Source organism: Pocillopora damicornis, chromosome 8 (assembly GCF_964200805.1).
Source record: "Pocillopora damicornis chromosome 8, jaPocDami1.2, whole genome shotgun sequence".
NCBI classification, from domain to species: Eukaryota; Metazoa; Cnidaria; class Anthozoa; order Scleractinia; family Pocilloporidae; genus Pocillopora; species Pocillopora damicornis.
The window spans coordinates 22,920,486-22,935,411 of NC_142677.1; the positions used below are offsets into that span (position 1 = coordinate 22,920,486).

The 14,926-nt window shown below is 38.6% G+C and overlaps 1 protein-coding gene and 1 long non-coding RNA gene across 2 annotated transcripts; one reads left to right on the forward strand and one right to left on the reverse strand.

Moving 5' to 3' along the window:
* Positions 1-657: 657 nt before the first annotated feature.
* Positions 658-5,145, reverse strand: LOC149041841 (pyroglutamylated RF-amide peptide receptor-like). Its single transcript, XM_089180538.1, has 5 exons — positions 5,007-5,145; positions 4,004-4,154; positions 3,026-3,296; positions 2,105-2,355; positions 658-1,701 (listed from the first exon to the last, which is right to left on the reverse strand). Exons 2-5 carry the CDS (start codon positions 4,120-4,122, stop codon positions 1,368-1,370), a joined length of 975 nt encoding a protein of 324 aa, XP_089036664.1. The 5' UTR covers positions 4,123-4,154; positions 5,007-5,145; the 3' UTR covers positions 658-1,367.
* Positions 3,061-14,111, forward strand: LOC149041842 (uncharacterized). Its single transcript, XR_016179169.1, has 3 exons — positions 3,061-3,196; positions 4,065-4,178; positions 13,210-14,111. It is a non-coding gene; the product is annotated as an uncharacterized LOC149041842 (long non-coding RNA).
* The last annotated feature ends 815 nt before the right edge of the window (positions 14,112-14,926 follow it).

Sequence of the window (14,926 nt, forward strand, 5' to 3'; positions counted from 1 at the left end):
TCGTGGTAAAAACAGTTTGTAAATAGCCTAACCGCAGCTAAATGAACAGGATGAATGCTCTTTTTACTGCACCAAAAGAAACTGTCCGCTTGAGTCTATAAATGTACCCTATAGCCCTTATATGTTGCTCCTAGTAAGCTCCTGTTAAAGTACCCCCATACCACATAGATTTCATCGACAGAATATCTATGTCACAGTCGGAGAGGTAAATCCAACAGATCGGTGGTAGCAAGGTCCCAAATCCGATATGAGGCAAGTTATTTTAAAGTTGCATGTAAGCTCTATCAGAGTGCTCGGCATGCACGTATTTGTCCCCTTACCGATATTTTTGGTAAGGCGTTCAGCTTGCCTTAATTTCTTGAGTACTTTATTAACCATACCAACAACAAGCAGTATGAAAGAGTAATTACGATTCTTTGTCCTAAATTTGTGCTATAAAAGCACTGTTAACCTCAAAATATAGATGTAAAACAGTCAAGTAATGGAGATGTGAATGAAAACCTATAATCACATAAAAAGAATGAGCACCAGGACTCGCTTTGAAAATGAAACTTACAGTAATTCGCAAATGGCCTATTGTTCTTCTCATAAGCTTTAAGTGAAAAATTCACTCTATTAGAAAGGAATGATATGTAACATGAAGGCTGGATGATGATGTTTAGCTACGGCAGCTATTGAATCGATCAAGAGAATTAGTAGTATGGATGAGAACTAGGATTTTGGGATGAAAGTAAGGAACTCCTCTGAGTTTCCCTGTCTTCCAGTCCTTTCTCCGTTTTTTTCTTTTTCTTTTTTTTTTCTCTTCTTTCCTGCCTTTTGTTTTTAAACTTGTTTTCATCTGCCTTTTTTGGAGCTTTTTTGCATTATAAAACGATATTTGTACTATAAGCGCAACTTACAGTAAATTTGACTGTTAACAAATTATCTTATTTCACATTTTTTATATCGGTGCAGCGCTCTACCAACTGAGATAACAAGTCATCTGGGAGCTGGTCATTATGTTGGTTACAAATAAACCCTTCACGTGGTAAATTCATTACTGTAAATACATGAAAATAACATATGTACACTGCGGTTGAAGAAACGAAATGGAAGCGATCCTCGCAGTTATGAATACTACTTAACTAGTAGTGAAAAATAATGCCTGAAAAAAAATGATTTCTATATGATTTTCATATGTTTTCAGTTTAATTCCTTCGCTCTCTATGATCCATACTGGTCGGAAAGGATACAAAAATTCCGTGCTCAAGATATAAGTTTGGCTTAGTTTTCTACTACATGCAGTCTTTTTTCTCTGAAGTGGATTTTTGGCCACTAACAAGGAAGAACTAACGTACTTTGACGGCTTCTGAGCCATTTGTCATCAGCTATTTAAGAATATAAGGCTTGGTTTCATCCACAAAACTTTTCTTCGTGCCGGTTTCAGCCCGTGGCCTAGGCGCTACCACAGAACTTAGGCAGCAAGTCACTCTTCTGATCTTCTGTCTGAATTGATGGTTCAGGAGGGCATATATGAATGGGTTAACAGCTGAATTAAACAACACCATCATGTCAACGATGGTAATATGGACGAAGGTGATGTTCAGAGTCGTGAGAAATCTTAACACGTATTCAATTGACTCTGCTCCCCAACAAATCGCAAATATGACACTGACAGTTATGACCGTGAAAGTGACGCGTTTCCGCACCTTCAGCACACTCATTGAATCAAGTATAAGGAAAGAGAAGATATTGTCAACTCAGATGCTATTACCAATTAAATCCTCACCGATATCAAGGGTTAAAATTATTTTATTTTTCTGTTAACGGCAAGGAAAGTGAATGCTTAGTAAAGTTGACAACATAATTCTTCGAGACTTTGAGGTAGAAATTTATATGAAAACTCTGTAGCATATATTTGCGACCCAGCTGTAGACCTTGCGGTAAACACTCGTCATGCGCAGGTAGAATATAAAAGTACTCTCACTGGAGCTCTAACAAATAACCACAGAGAGAATTGTTTATACCTTTACTCTGGCTACTTCAGCCTTACTAACTAAACTGACTCAGTATAAGCTGAATTGGTTTGACTATTCCAGACATAATTTAAAATTATTAACTCACCCGTTGTTGATAGTTTAGTGGGTTACCATCATTGGGTTTGTACCATAACGTGTATACTACTTTAGAGTATAACACAATCATTATGCCAACGGAAACTACGATCAGAAACAACCACGTCAAGCAGGAAGCTGTAATCATCCACCTTTTGGGCCAGCTTTGTACACAATGATTTTTCTGGTCATCAAATGTCCTGACGAAAAATTTTGGTGAGTTGAAAATCAGCGAGAACACCCAAGAACTAAGGACGATCACCTGAAATATAAATTCATGGAAGCGTTTTATTTTCTTCGAAAATAATTTGATCCGAGGTGTATTTGCTTTTTCGGTCATCAAGAGAGGCTATGCATACCCCTGAAATAAAAAAATTGAATTCGAATTCTATTACGTTCATAATCATCATGAATTTATATTTCAAGTTTAGGAATAACATATGTCGTTATCGAATATCCAAATTCAGGTAAATGCACTGACCATGCTTATTGCATAAGAAATACTGACCGCGCTTTTTGCGTAAGGAATAATGACCGTACTTATGGCATGAGGAATGACAATTAGTCTTCTTGTACCATGTCAATGAATTTGACAATGAGTATGCTACCTCTGCTATAAATGTAATATGCAAACAAAGATTTTTTTACCCCTACTGGGTCCAAATGAAGTTCTCGACTGAGTCTGCGGATAAATTTATTTTCAAACATTACCCATTCCAAGTCAACTTTCCCTGATATTTCTTGAGGGACATGGAGGTGATTGGTAACTTAAGATAAAGGTTCCGATGTCGGATCCTGAGATCTAAGCTCGTGAAAATTAAACGTCGAACGGACCAGAAAATGCTGATAAACGATTCCTTTTCAATAACAGCTGGTCAGAGACCTCAGACAGTGTTTTCACCTGGTAAGTCGATGGGAATGTTTTGACTCACCTTAAACTTACGGTAGGTCAGTTTTCTCTTTAGATCCAGTGGGTAAAGCGCAGTATAATATCGTTCCACAGCAATAGCTACCAAAGTAACAACTGAGGTGATTCCAGGAAGCCAGGCCAGATTTCCACCTGTCACCAACTTACAAAGGACTGAGCCTGCAGTTCCATCCGGGTGAGTTATATTGAAGCTTACAACAATCTTTGGTGTGATAAATGTTGCAAACAGGATATCGCAAATAGCCAGGTTCACGAGTAAATAATTTATGGGAGTCCTTTGGAGTCAAAGAGCGAACTCATAAAGGTCAATAGGGAAGATAACAATTGAATATATATATATATATTTTTTTTTTTGTAAAGTAAAATACCTCTTAAGAAATTCCAAAAGCATCAAAAGATTGACTCGTAATCAAACGCATTTCACCCGACCCTGAAATTTCTAAAAATCAACGTTTTCTAATACACTATAAGGACTGATTCTAAATTTAAGGTAATGGACATTTAATGAATTTCTACTCGAAGATATCAGTCAAGTAAGACACACAAGAGGCAACCCGTAAATGTAATATATAGATTTAGCCAAGCCTAAAAGCGGAGCTCGCACTTTTTTTCCCCACACGTCTCAAGGGCACAACGCCTTGCTCTGACCTGGACTAGTACCCGGGTTGTCCGACTTGGAGCCCAGTGCACTGACCACTGGACTACTAAACAAAGCCCACGGCGTGCCCGCGGTACAGTTGACCACGCATGTTAAAAGTAGCACCTTGTACGGTCGTACGGTCGTACATCCAAATTTTTTCGGCTTGATGGGTTACTACTATTTTGTATAATTATGGGGCTACGCTCTGCGAGCTCCGCTATTATGAGGTAAATCTTAAGAATTCCTCCTAATCATCATAATTATGCCAAAAAGTGTATTTGTTATGAAATGCAGATATGTAAGGAAAGAACATACGAAGAGTGGAGTTTAACTCGTAATTACCTCATCTGAAGGTGTCTTTTTATGATCAAATAAACCAATGTATTTCCTGCAATGTCCACAGCGACAAGTGTTAACAGTATGGTGGTAATCGCGTAATTAGCTGTATCAGGCACGACCATTGTGCAGAGGATCAATGCTGGTTATACATCACCTGGACGGAGACAAACCTGAATTTGTTAGTACAGTTAATCACATGATTTCGAGTGCAATTTGGAATAAATAAGCACGAGTAAATTTTTTCAAAGACTAACAAAATTGCACTCGCCCTACGGGCGAGTGCAATTTGTAGTCTGAAAAAATTAACAAGTGCTTATTTATTCCAAATAGCACGAGAAAAATCATTTTGTTATTTCCGTCACACTTCATAACTCAATCAAATGGACCAAAATTTCCCATTGTCTATAACCTTTTATAATAAAGCTCGGATATAACACGTACTGTCATTGGTTGAAAGCTTAAGAGCGTACTCTATGAGAGTATAGAGCATATAGAACTGAGCTAAAGCTGTCACGCTATCTGCCAAATCGTACTATGTCCGACCTTTTCCGGGACTTCTTTCTAGCTTTTCTTTCGTTAATTGAAAGTGAAATTTCGGAACAAGCGAGGAAAGGTTTGCAAAAATGCCAGGCGCAGTAATTTACGTTACTGTAACGTGAGCAGAGACAAAAATCCTCAAAGATAAAACAAGATAGACAGTCCGAGTTTTTTTAACGGTTTTCACGCTCAGTTAGATTGCGAGTTTACGTACGGTAATAAAAATCAAACACAGCTAACACTTGTATAGTATATAAAGTTTCGATTTCAAATAGTAAAAAACAGGATTTATGAAAAATATAACCTTGCATAACTGTTAAAATTCATGCTAATCTTGATAGTGTCAGAGCGACTTAAGGTCTATCGCGGCTAGCTAATCATGGCGATCTTCGGTCATCGCGGTGGAGCAAGCCTCAGGAACTAAATCGACTACCCTTCGAGTGAAAAAATAAGAGCTTGCCCTGATTACCTTTCCGATGCGTTGAGTGGAAGGCCAGATGAGTCACTGCAACCGAGTTTTACGGCGCTGTCATTCCGAGCGATCTTTTTGTTTTGGTGAATTCGGCTGTTGTTCATTCATAATACACTCGCCTTGAACAGTTTGTTTTCTACTTGTCATGTGAAATAACTTGCATATTTTTGTGAGCCACGATTGGGCCGAATTTCACTGAACATTTCACTTTCAGATCCTGTATTAGAAACTAAAAAACTTCAGGCAAAAGTGTTAAATTCGACATGCCGAGCTATTTTAGTTTGTAAACTATTGCAGAATATGAACTTTGATGGTTTATGAACTTTGATGGTTTGACATTTTTGACAGCTTTAGTCTTGTACAGCCAATCAGATTATTTGAACCATTCTAACAGGAATTCTGATTGGCTTATTGTAGCGTGCTTTATGAGAGTATAGAGCCTGCTGACGACACTGTTCTTCGCTTGGGAAATAAGATTTGTTTTGAAAATTGAAAGTAATTCTTGGGGGATTTAACGGATTCTTTATTATAAAACAAATAGAGAAGCCTTGACTGTGCTCTGTTCTGTTGTAAAGCACTTAGGAAGCGGCTAGAGCACTTAAGAAGTAGGGAGAAACACTGGACTACGTCTCGTGTTTCCCCCTACACTTCTTTCGTGCTCTAGCCGCTTCCTGCGTGCTTTACAACAGAACAGAGCACAGTCAAGGCTTCTCTATTTGTTAAATTGATTATAGAGATGACGTCAACAGTGTTCAAATATTAAGTCCTTAGATAATTAGAAATCTAGTTAACCAGATTTTTCATGAAACAATTATTCCGCGAACTGCCGAGGCGTGTTTTTTCGACGCTATGTCTCTACCTGTGTTAAACAACTGATGAAAACAATCTGGAAATCCTCAAAAAAAATTCATATCAGTCAACGTTTTAGACAACATATCACCGTTAGGTGCAGATAAAGGTAATTTATAATAAAGCTCGGATATAACACGTACTGTCATTGGTTGAAAGAGCGTGCTCTATGAGAGTATAGAGCATAGAACTGAGCTAAAGCTGTCACGCCATCTGCCAAATCGTACTATGTCTGACCTTTTCCGGGTCTTCTTTCTAGCTTTTCTTTCGTTAATAAAAGTGAAATTTCGGAACAAGCGAGGAAAGGCTTGCAAAAATGCCAGGCGCAGTAATTTACGTTACTGTAACGTGAGCAGAGACAAAAATCCTCAAAGATAAAACAAGATAGACAGTCCGAGTTTTTTTAACGGTTTTCACGCTCACTTAGATTGCAAGTTTACGTACGGTAATAAAAATCAAACACAGCTAACACTTGTATAGTATATAAAGTTTCGATTTCAACTAGTAAAAAACAGGAATTGTGAAAAATATAACATGGCATAACTGTTAAAATTCATACTAATCATGACGGTGTCAAAGACTTAAGGTCTATCGCGGCTAGCTAATCATGGCAATCTTCGGTCATCGTAGTGGAGCAAGCCTCAGGAGCTAAATCGACTACCCTTCGAGTGAAAAAATAAGAGCTTGCCCTGATTACCTTTCCGATGCGTTGAGTGGAAGGCCAGATGAGTCACTGCAACCGAGTTTTACGGCGCTGTCATTCCGAGCGATCTTTTTGTCTTGGTGAATTCGGCTGTTGTTCATTCATAATACACTCGCCTTGAACAGTTTGTTTTCTACTTGTCATGTGAAATAACTTGCGTATTTTTGTGAGCCACGATTGGGCCGAATTTCACTGAACATTTCACTTTCAGATCCTGTATTAGAAACTAAAAAACTTCAGGCAAAAGTGATAAACTCGACATGCCGAGCTATTTTAGTTTGTAAACTATTGCAGAATATGAACTTTGATGGTTTGACATTTTTGACAGCTTTAGTCTTGTACAGCCAATCAGATTATTTGAACCATTCTAACAGGAATTCTGATTGGCTTATTGTAGCGTGCTTTATGAGAGTATAGAGCATGCTGACGACACTGTTGTTCGCTTTGGAAATAAAGTTAGTTTTGAAAATTGAAAGTAATGCATGGAGAATTTGACAAATTCTTTATTATAAAACAAATAGAGAAGCCTTGACTGTGCTCTGTTCTGTTATAAAGCACTTAGGAAGCGGTTAGAGCACTCAAGAAGTGGGAAGAAACACTCGACTACGTCTCGTGTTTCTCCCTACACTTCTTTCGTGCTCTAGCCGCTTCCTGCGTGCTTTACAACAGAACAGAGCACAGTCAAGGCTTCTCTATTTGTTAATTATAATAAAGCTCAGATATAACACGTACTGTCATTGGTTGAAAGAGCGTGCTCTATGAGTGTATAGAGCATAGAACTGAGCTAAAGCTGTCACGCCATCTGCCAAATCGTACTATGTCCGACCTTTTCCGGGTCTTCTTTCTAGCTTTTCTTTCGTTAATTGAAAGTGAAATTTCGGAACAAGCAAGCAAAGGTTTGCAAAAATTCCAGGCGCAGTAATTTACGTTACTGTAACGTGAGCAGAGACAAAAATCCTCAAAGATAAAACAAGATAGACAGTCCGAGTTTTTTTAACGGTTTTCACGCTCAGTTAGATTGCGAGTTTACGTACGGTAATAAAAATCAAACACAGCTAACACTTGTATAGTATATAAAGTTTCGATTTCAACTAGAAAAAAACAGGAATTGTGAAAAATATAACCTTGCATAACTGTTAAAATTCATACTAATCATGACGGTGTCAAAGACTTAAGGTCTATCGCGGCTAGCTAATCATGGCGATCTTCGGTCATCGCAGCGGAGCAAGCCTCAGGAACTAAATCGACTACCCTTCGAGTGAAAAAATAAGAGCTTGTCCTGATTACCTTTCCGATGCGTTGAGTGGAAGGCCAGATCAGTCACTGCGACCGAGTTTTACGGCGCTGTCATTCCGAGCGATCTTTTTGTTTTGGTGAATTCGGCTGTTGTTCATTCATAATACACTCGCCTTGAACAGTTTGTTTTCTACTTGTCATGTGAAATAACTTGCGTATCTTTGTGAGCCACGATTGGGCCGAATTTCACTGAACATTTCACTTTCAGATCCTGTATTAGAAACTAAAAAACTTTAGGCAAAAGTGTTAAATTCGACATGCCGAGCTATTTTAGTTTGTAAACTATTGCAGAATATGAACTTTGATGGTTTGACATTTTTGACAGCTTTAGTCTTGTACAGCCAATCAGATTATTTGAACCATTCTAACAGGAATTCTGATTGGCTTATTGTAGCGTGCTTTATGAGAGTATAGAGCATGCTGACGACACTGCTGTTCGCTTTGGAAATAAGATTTGTTTTGTAAGTAAGTAATTTTTGGGGAATTTAACGGATTCTTTATTACAAAACAAATAGAGAAGCCTTGACTGTACTCTGTTCTGTTGTAACGCACTTAGGAAGCGGCTAGAGCACTCAAGAAGTAGGAAGAAACACTGGACTACGTCTCGTGTTTCCCCCTACACTTCTTTCGTGCTCTAGCCGCTTCCTGCGTGCTTTACAACAGAACAGAGCACAGTCAAGGCTTCTTTATTTGTTAAATAAAAGGGGGATTCTGGCTCATTTTAAAAACAACCTTGATTTTTAAGGCAGCTCATGAATTTAACCTTGATTTCAAGTCAACATTGAAAACGGTTATTGTACATTTTGGTGACAACCTTGATTTCAAGACAACTTGAATTTTTCACAGGTGAATAATGTTCACAATGTCTCACTCTTGAGTTCTGAATAGGATGTAAAAATTATTCTCTTGAACGATCATCTTGAATGATTCTCTTAAACGATTCTCTTGTCACACCATCGGGGTGTTGATTGTCTTTTGTGAAGATTTTCAGATATCTATGTTGTATCTTCCCGCACAGAAGTCATGGTGTGCCTTGATTTTTTCTTCTGTCAAAAGAGTGTCTTTGTAAATGAGAAGTTATCCCTAATAGGTCACGCTTTCAAGCTCACGGTTGATGATGTTGAGCTGAGCATCTGACAGGATGAAATGATTTCCGTTTCAGACACTACGCTGACCTTTTATTTCAAACCACCTTACATCGGCCCTTTTTTTGTTGTAGATATTAAGTTGGTTTTTTGGTTTTTTCGTCTTTTAAAATAGTTAATAAGTTGGTGTGAAAGACCCTATCCCTCGTGGGCCCCGTACGTGTGTGGTTTACAAGTTTTTATGTCGGCGAAACCCCTCAGCATTTACCCACGCGTGTGCATGAGCACTTGGTCAGTAATGGGACCTCTCACATTTTCAGACACTTACAGAATTCTCAACTATGTCGCACTCTATGTTCTGACGAGTGTTTTGGCATCTTAGATCACGCTTCCACAACTTTCTAACTTAAAATCAAAGAAGCTATCCACATTCAATGGTAGCAACCTACACTTAATTATCAACTTTTTCGTGTTAATTTAAAACTTTCCTTGTAATTGCATACATTGTTTTGTTTCCATGGTTTGTTTTGCCCAATTAACTCTTTTTTCTATACACTATAAATTCAACTTTGTACTTTGTATAAATCAGAATTGAAGATGACAGAAGAACTGTCGAAACACGTTTTTAAAAAAATGTCGTATATTTTCTTAAATTCGTGATATATCAGCTGCTATCCAGATCTTATTTGGGATTCCATTAACAATCACCTTCACTTCAGTTATGTCAGGATTCAATGTCTTCTCAGTGTCTCTAGCGCCAGCGACATATGGCTCGTAAAAAAAAGAAGTCTCTTCATTGACCTCCTTGGGACATTGATGCTCTCATTGATGATCGCGCCTGATTTGTTACCTACTTAGGTTTCTTGAGATGAGTGACGTGTTCGTACATGAATCTCTTTCCCTTTTTGTAGTTAAACAAGGCCTCATCAGCGAGTTCTTGACTGTGAATGAATTCAACTCAAGCTGGATGTCAGACAATTCACAAGCGAGCTGTGTCTCGTCAGATCCTATCACAACATTGCATGCAGGTGCAAGCCTGAGCTCGAAAAGAAGCTCATCAGAAAGACCTCTTGAGAAGAAGACCATGATCGTTCAGAATCTCATGATCCAATGGAACCCTATATTTGTTCTGATAAACATCATTGAGCTTATTCTCCCTGTCAACTCCTGGTTTCTTTTTATCTTCAGCATTGCATCTGATCTTCGAAAGATCAACAGATTGAATACCTTCTCTGAACACGCTCGCCCTCTCATTCTTAGTCAAGAAGAGGTCCTCATAGAGCTTGAATAGATCATAACCATCAGTGCCCTGCAAGATTTCTCCTGCGAATTTCACAGTCAACCTGTCAACAAGAGCTCTTGCGACATTGTTAACTATATAACTGTTTGCGTGACCACTAACTGCCATGTCAAAGATGGATGATGATGGATGGATGAACTACGTCATCAAGTTTTGGAACTGGGACTCTAAGGACTTCACCTGGGGACGCCCTATTAGGGTTAAATGTTACTCTGTGAATTGCGCCGTCAGCCTTGAGGGCGTTTGACGTCTTCTTTTTCAAAATTTGGATTGGTTTTTCCACTGACATCCATTTTAAAATTATAGATATTTCATTTTAAAATTGATGATTTTGGAGATACTGATCCTCTTTTGATACACAACGACGGTGATGATGATGATGAAGATGAAGGAATACAACAACACCTTTTAAACCAGATTGTCATTCAATTACGGAGCCATCAGGTGAAGAAATTCCAAAGACAACAATGAACAGGGGACAAGAGAAAGTATCGGAAACTGCCGAAACATCTCTCATTGAGGGTGATACTACTTATTCGCGTGTCATCACTTCAAATGAGAAAGCATGGAACTCTCTTACCAGAATTTATACTGAGGCAAAGGCTTCGGAACTCGAGGTTTGTTATAGTAAAACAGGAAGGTTGCTGGTAAAGATATTTGGCCAGGGCAAGAAGACATATCTCTTGTATACTGAAGATAAGGGTACGAATAAGGAAAGGTTGAATCCATCAATTCCAAAACAAATCAAAACCTCATTTGGCCCAGAGTCGAGAGGTTTTGATTGCTGAGAAGGAGAAAAAGATGGAAGAGAAACAGAAGTCTATTCAGGAGGATCGTGGAATTGCCGATGATGAGAATGAATACCAAGATATAAGAGAAAGAGCAAGAGAAAGGATAAAAGAAAATCAAGAGCAGATTGATGCTTTTGAGAATGGACAGAAGAACTTGAAACAGGTACCTCACTAAGAGAGACAATGAGAAACATATTCAAGAAATACGGTTTCATAGTCTCAGCTGTTGTTCTGGCAGTCGGAGAAACAATTGGAGTGATTGTGAGCACATTGACGAGAGGTCTGAAGTCTGTCGCTAAAGGAGTTGGGGATGGTGTTAAGACTCTTGGCAGTAAGATCGCGGGAATTCTCCCAGGTCTCATAAGCTCAGTAGTCGGCTTCATTTCCAAGACTGCTGGATCAGTGATCAGCTTTCTAGGTCAAAAGGAATGACTTCTGATAATGTTAGTCGCCATATTCGTGGTCGATCAAGAACGTTGATATCAGTCCAGCCGAAATCAAACCGACCTTTTACCATATCATGATTTGTTTCATATTTTTTTGATGATTTTGTCTTCACCTGAACTTCAGTTAAAGTCTTGTTAATTGTATTTGAAAGGTGCCGCTTCGCGATTTGGCCAAAGGCTTTAGAGGTGCCCTCTTGGGCCTGGATCCCTCGGATCTCGGCCTGTTGATCTTTGATGAACTCCCATGCATGTGCCTTACTCTGACTGATTTGATCTCCAAATTCACTGATTTGTTGACTCCGAGCTTTACGTCAGAACTTACCTTCTTCAGGGTGTTATTATACCCAGTAGTATTCCGAGTGTTCAGGTGAAGATTTGAGGGCATATGCCAAGTACCTGGTGAGAGTGCAAGATCAATCTTACCTTTAGCCTCATCAATCGCGAGCTGAAACCTCCGAACGCTCTTCGAAACGTCTGGCTATCTGATTGCATCCTCAACCCATACGAGAAACTCACGTTGTGCTTCCTTAGCACTTCCTGATGAACCCAAGATTGATGATCTGACATTGACTTGTGCACGGAGAATGCAATAAACGAAATCCTTAATCGACTGATTCAGTCTTGCCATCCCAGCTTGCGTCAGATCTTCTGACATGTCTGCCATAACGAAGTCGAATTGCCTCTCAACTTTCACATTATCATTCCTTATGAAATAAATAAGATTTACATTGATGGCTATTTCACGGTCATCGCTTAACTTTTTTCATGTAGGATTCAGTTATTGAATGATCTGCTTCCGGACCAACATATGACACATAAATGAAAACAGATCCGAGACCGTGATTATCACCCTCTTTGAAGCGGAAGTTTGCGCTTAGCACCTCGGGACAATTCCTTCATGCCAAGTTACAGTGGGGTCCCCGGCGAGGCTCAGCTTAAAAAAGGAGGCAAGGTTACCTAACTGGTTTTCAACGGTCGTGTGTCAAGGTTGATGTGGACGTGGGCTGTTAGAAACCTCTAAACTAGAAATTTTTGAAGCAAACTGCGGCTTAGCGTCGGTTGCACGGGGAAGATTGAGTTTGTAGTGAATTGAAATGAAACTACAGTATATGTGCTTGGATTCTGCGTTGGATTTGTGGCCGCCCGGTCATTTTGCGCTGGAATTTTTCGCTTCTCAGATCGGGCGTTCGAAATGGAGCGTTTAGCCTTGGGTTTTTCTTAGGTACGTTGAAAACCTCGAAATGGACAACTCGCTAAAATCTTTGTATTCGTATTTTGTATGCGCAAGGCACTCAAACTGTAAAGACAATTTCAGAAGTTAATTATTCATTCAAAAGCCTTGGCCAAGCTCTTCAACATACAATGAAGAGTGAAAGAGTAAAGTTTGACATGAATACTTTGAAATGATTATTGGAAATCCACAATCCTCAAAATAAACATATCCTTCTTGACGATGATCTGGCTGATCTTTTCGGAATTAAATGACGTTTGCAAACCTATAACTTATCCAAATGGTTTAAATTATTCACCAACTACCTTGTCCGCTGTCATCTTTTGGGTAAGAATGAAAACGTATACAATGGAGAGCCCTCGGGCGTTCTTGGATGTTTCGACATTGTCGGGCAACCCTTTGATAGGGTGACCTATTATTCGGAAATACCAACCCAAAGAAAAATATCACATCACATCTATGCGAATTTTCGCTAACTAATTAGCTGCTTTTTTTTAAGACGAGATGTAAACAGGCGTCATGAAGTAAGCCGCCATCATTACGGTTTAAACGAACGGGGACGGAGTTAACATGCCAGGCTTCCAAACATACATGAAATACATTAGGAACTATTCCGTGGAAACTGGAGTCATCAGATTCCTATTGTTCTTAGGTAATGGATTATCGGTAATGTCTGTCAGTAAAGTTTGTCAGTAAACTTTGTTAGTAAAGAAATATTTACTATTTAAAATTTGCTTGCTTACCATAGCGTGACACTCTCAAAAAAACAGGAAATCAATGATGCAACAGGAACTTTTCCCGAAGAAATCAGTCATAGCATTTTATTTCGTACGACAATAGTGGTTTCTCACCCGTCGGAATTGAAATAGCGGTTTCTCACGCGTCGGAATTGATGGTGTACGACACTGTTTATGGAGATTGTGGCTCTTGTATGTAGACTGCCACAGCTCTGGCGTGACGTCGCGGCTTCAAATTTTGTAATGTCTACAGGCGTAAGATGTTCTACCATGTTCATGAATGTATCGCTTATCATCAAAGCATTTGAGGGACACTTTATTTAGTTTAAAGCATCCGAGTAGATAATTCGTACTTCGGATGGTTTTCATTTTATGATATATTTGTTGCTTATTGAATAGTTCGTTTTTGTAGTCACCATGTTTGATGTTCTTTCTTGTTATATTTTTTGGATGACTTGCTGGTTTGCCGCCTTTTCCATTCTCTTCAACATAAGAATACATTTTTTTTTCTCAAACCGATGAATTCTACAACTGGTATGCCAGAAGCTTCATCTTTGAATTTTCCGATTTCTTTCTTATTTGTTTTTTCGAAATATAATGAATTTTCTGGATATTCACTGTTGTCAAATTCGTTTCAATATTTGTAGCATGTCTACATACTGTGTATCACCTTGAATTGTAAACTGTTTCTACATTTTATGAAATTTAAAAAACGATCTCTGGCTAAAACTTATAAAAATACAAGCTTTCGGCTGTTTGCGCTACAGCCTTCAACGGGTAAAAATCACGTTGAAGGCTGTAGCGCAAACAGCCGAAAGCTCGTATTTTTATAAGTTTTAGCCAGAGATCGTTTTTAAATTTCATAAGATGTTTTATCCTGGCTGCGGCCCCTCTATCTTTTTATGTTTCTACATTCTCTGTTTTATTGTTTAATTCCATCTTTCAACAACATTGGATTTTTCTTCGTTTTCTGTTGAGTATACTGTTGTGTTATGCAGCAGATATTGATCAAAACCGACAACCGCATACAAAACCATTATTTGTCTCAAGCTGTTTGAATTACGAAAATTCGTAAAATTTTTTTTGAAAGCTCTCCTACAGCTCTGAAAACCTCCACAGAGAAATGATAACTTTACATTGAACGTTTAAGAAGTTAGATGAGATTTCATCGGAAGATTTGATTGTAATAGGTACTCAAAACAATTGGTTTCACGCGACCTGAATTGACTGTTGAGTGTTTACCGTCATAACATGCAAAGGCAAAGATGAAACTACACGGCGCAGTTTACAACATTAAAACAAAGTTCAATTAATTAGAAACTCACGCAGAAGGTGAAAATTCGCGAACAGAGATCGGGTAACAAATGGGAAAATGGCAAACCGAATAGGAAATCACATTTGGAAAAACCGCAAACAGATAGAGACACCAAAACCGAAAAAGCCAATTTTTCAGCGCAAAAACCAAAAACCGATCCAAAA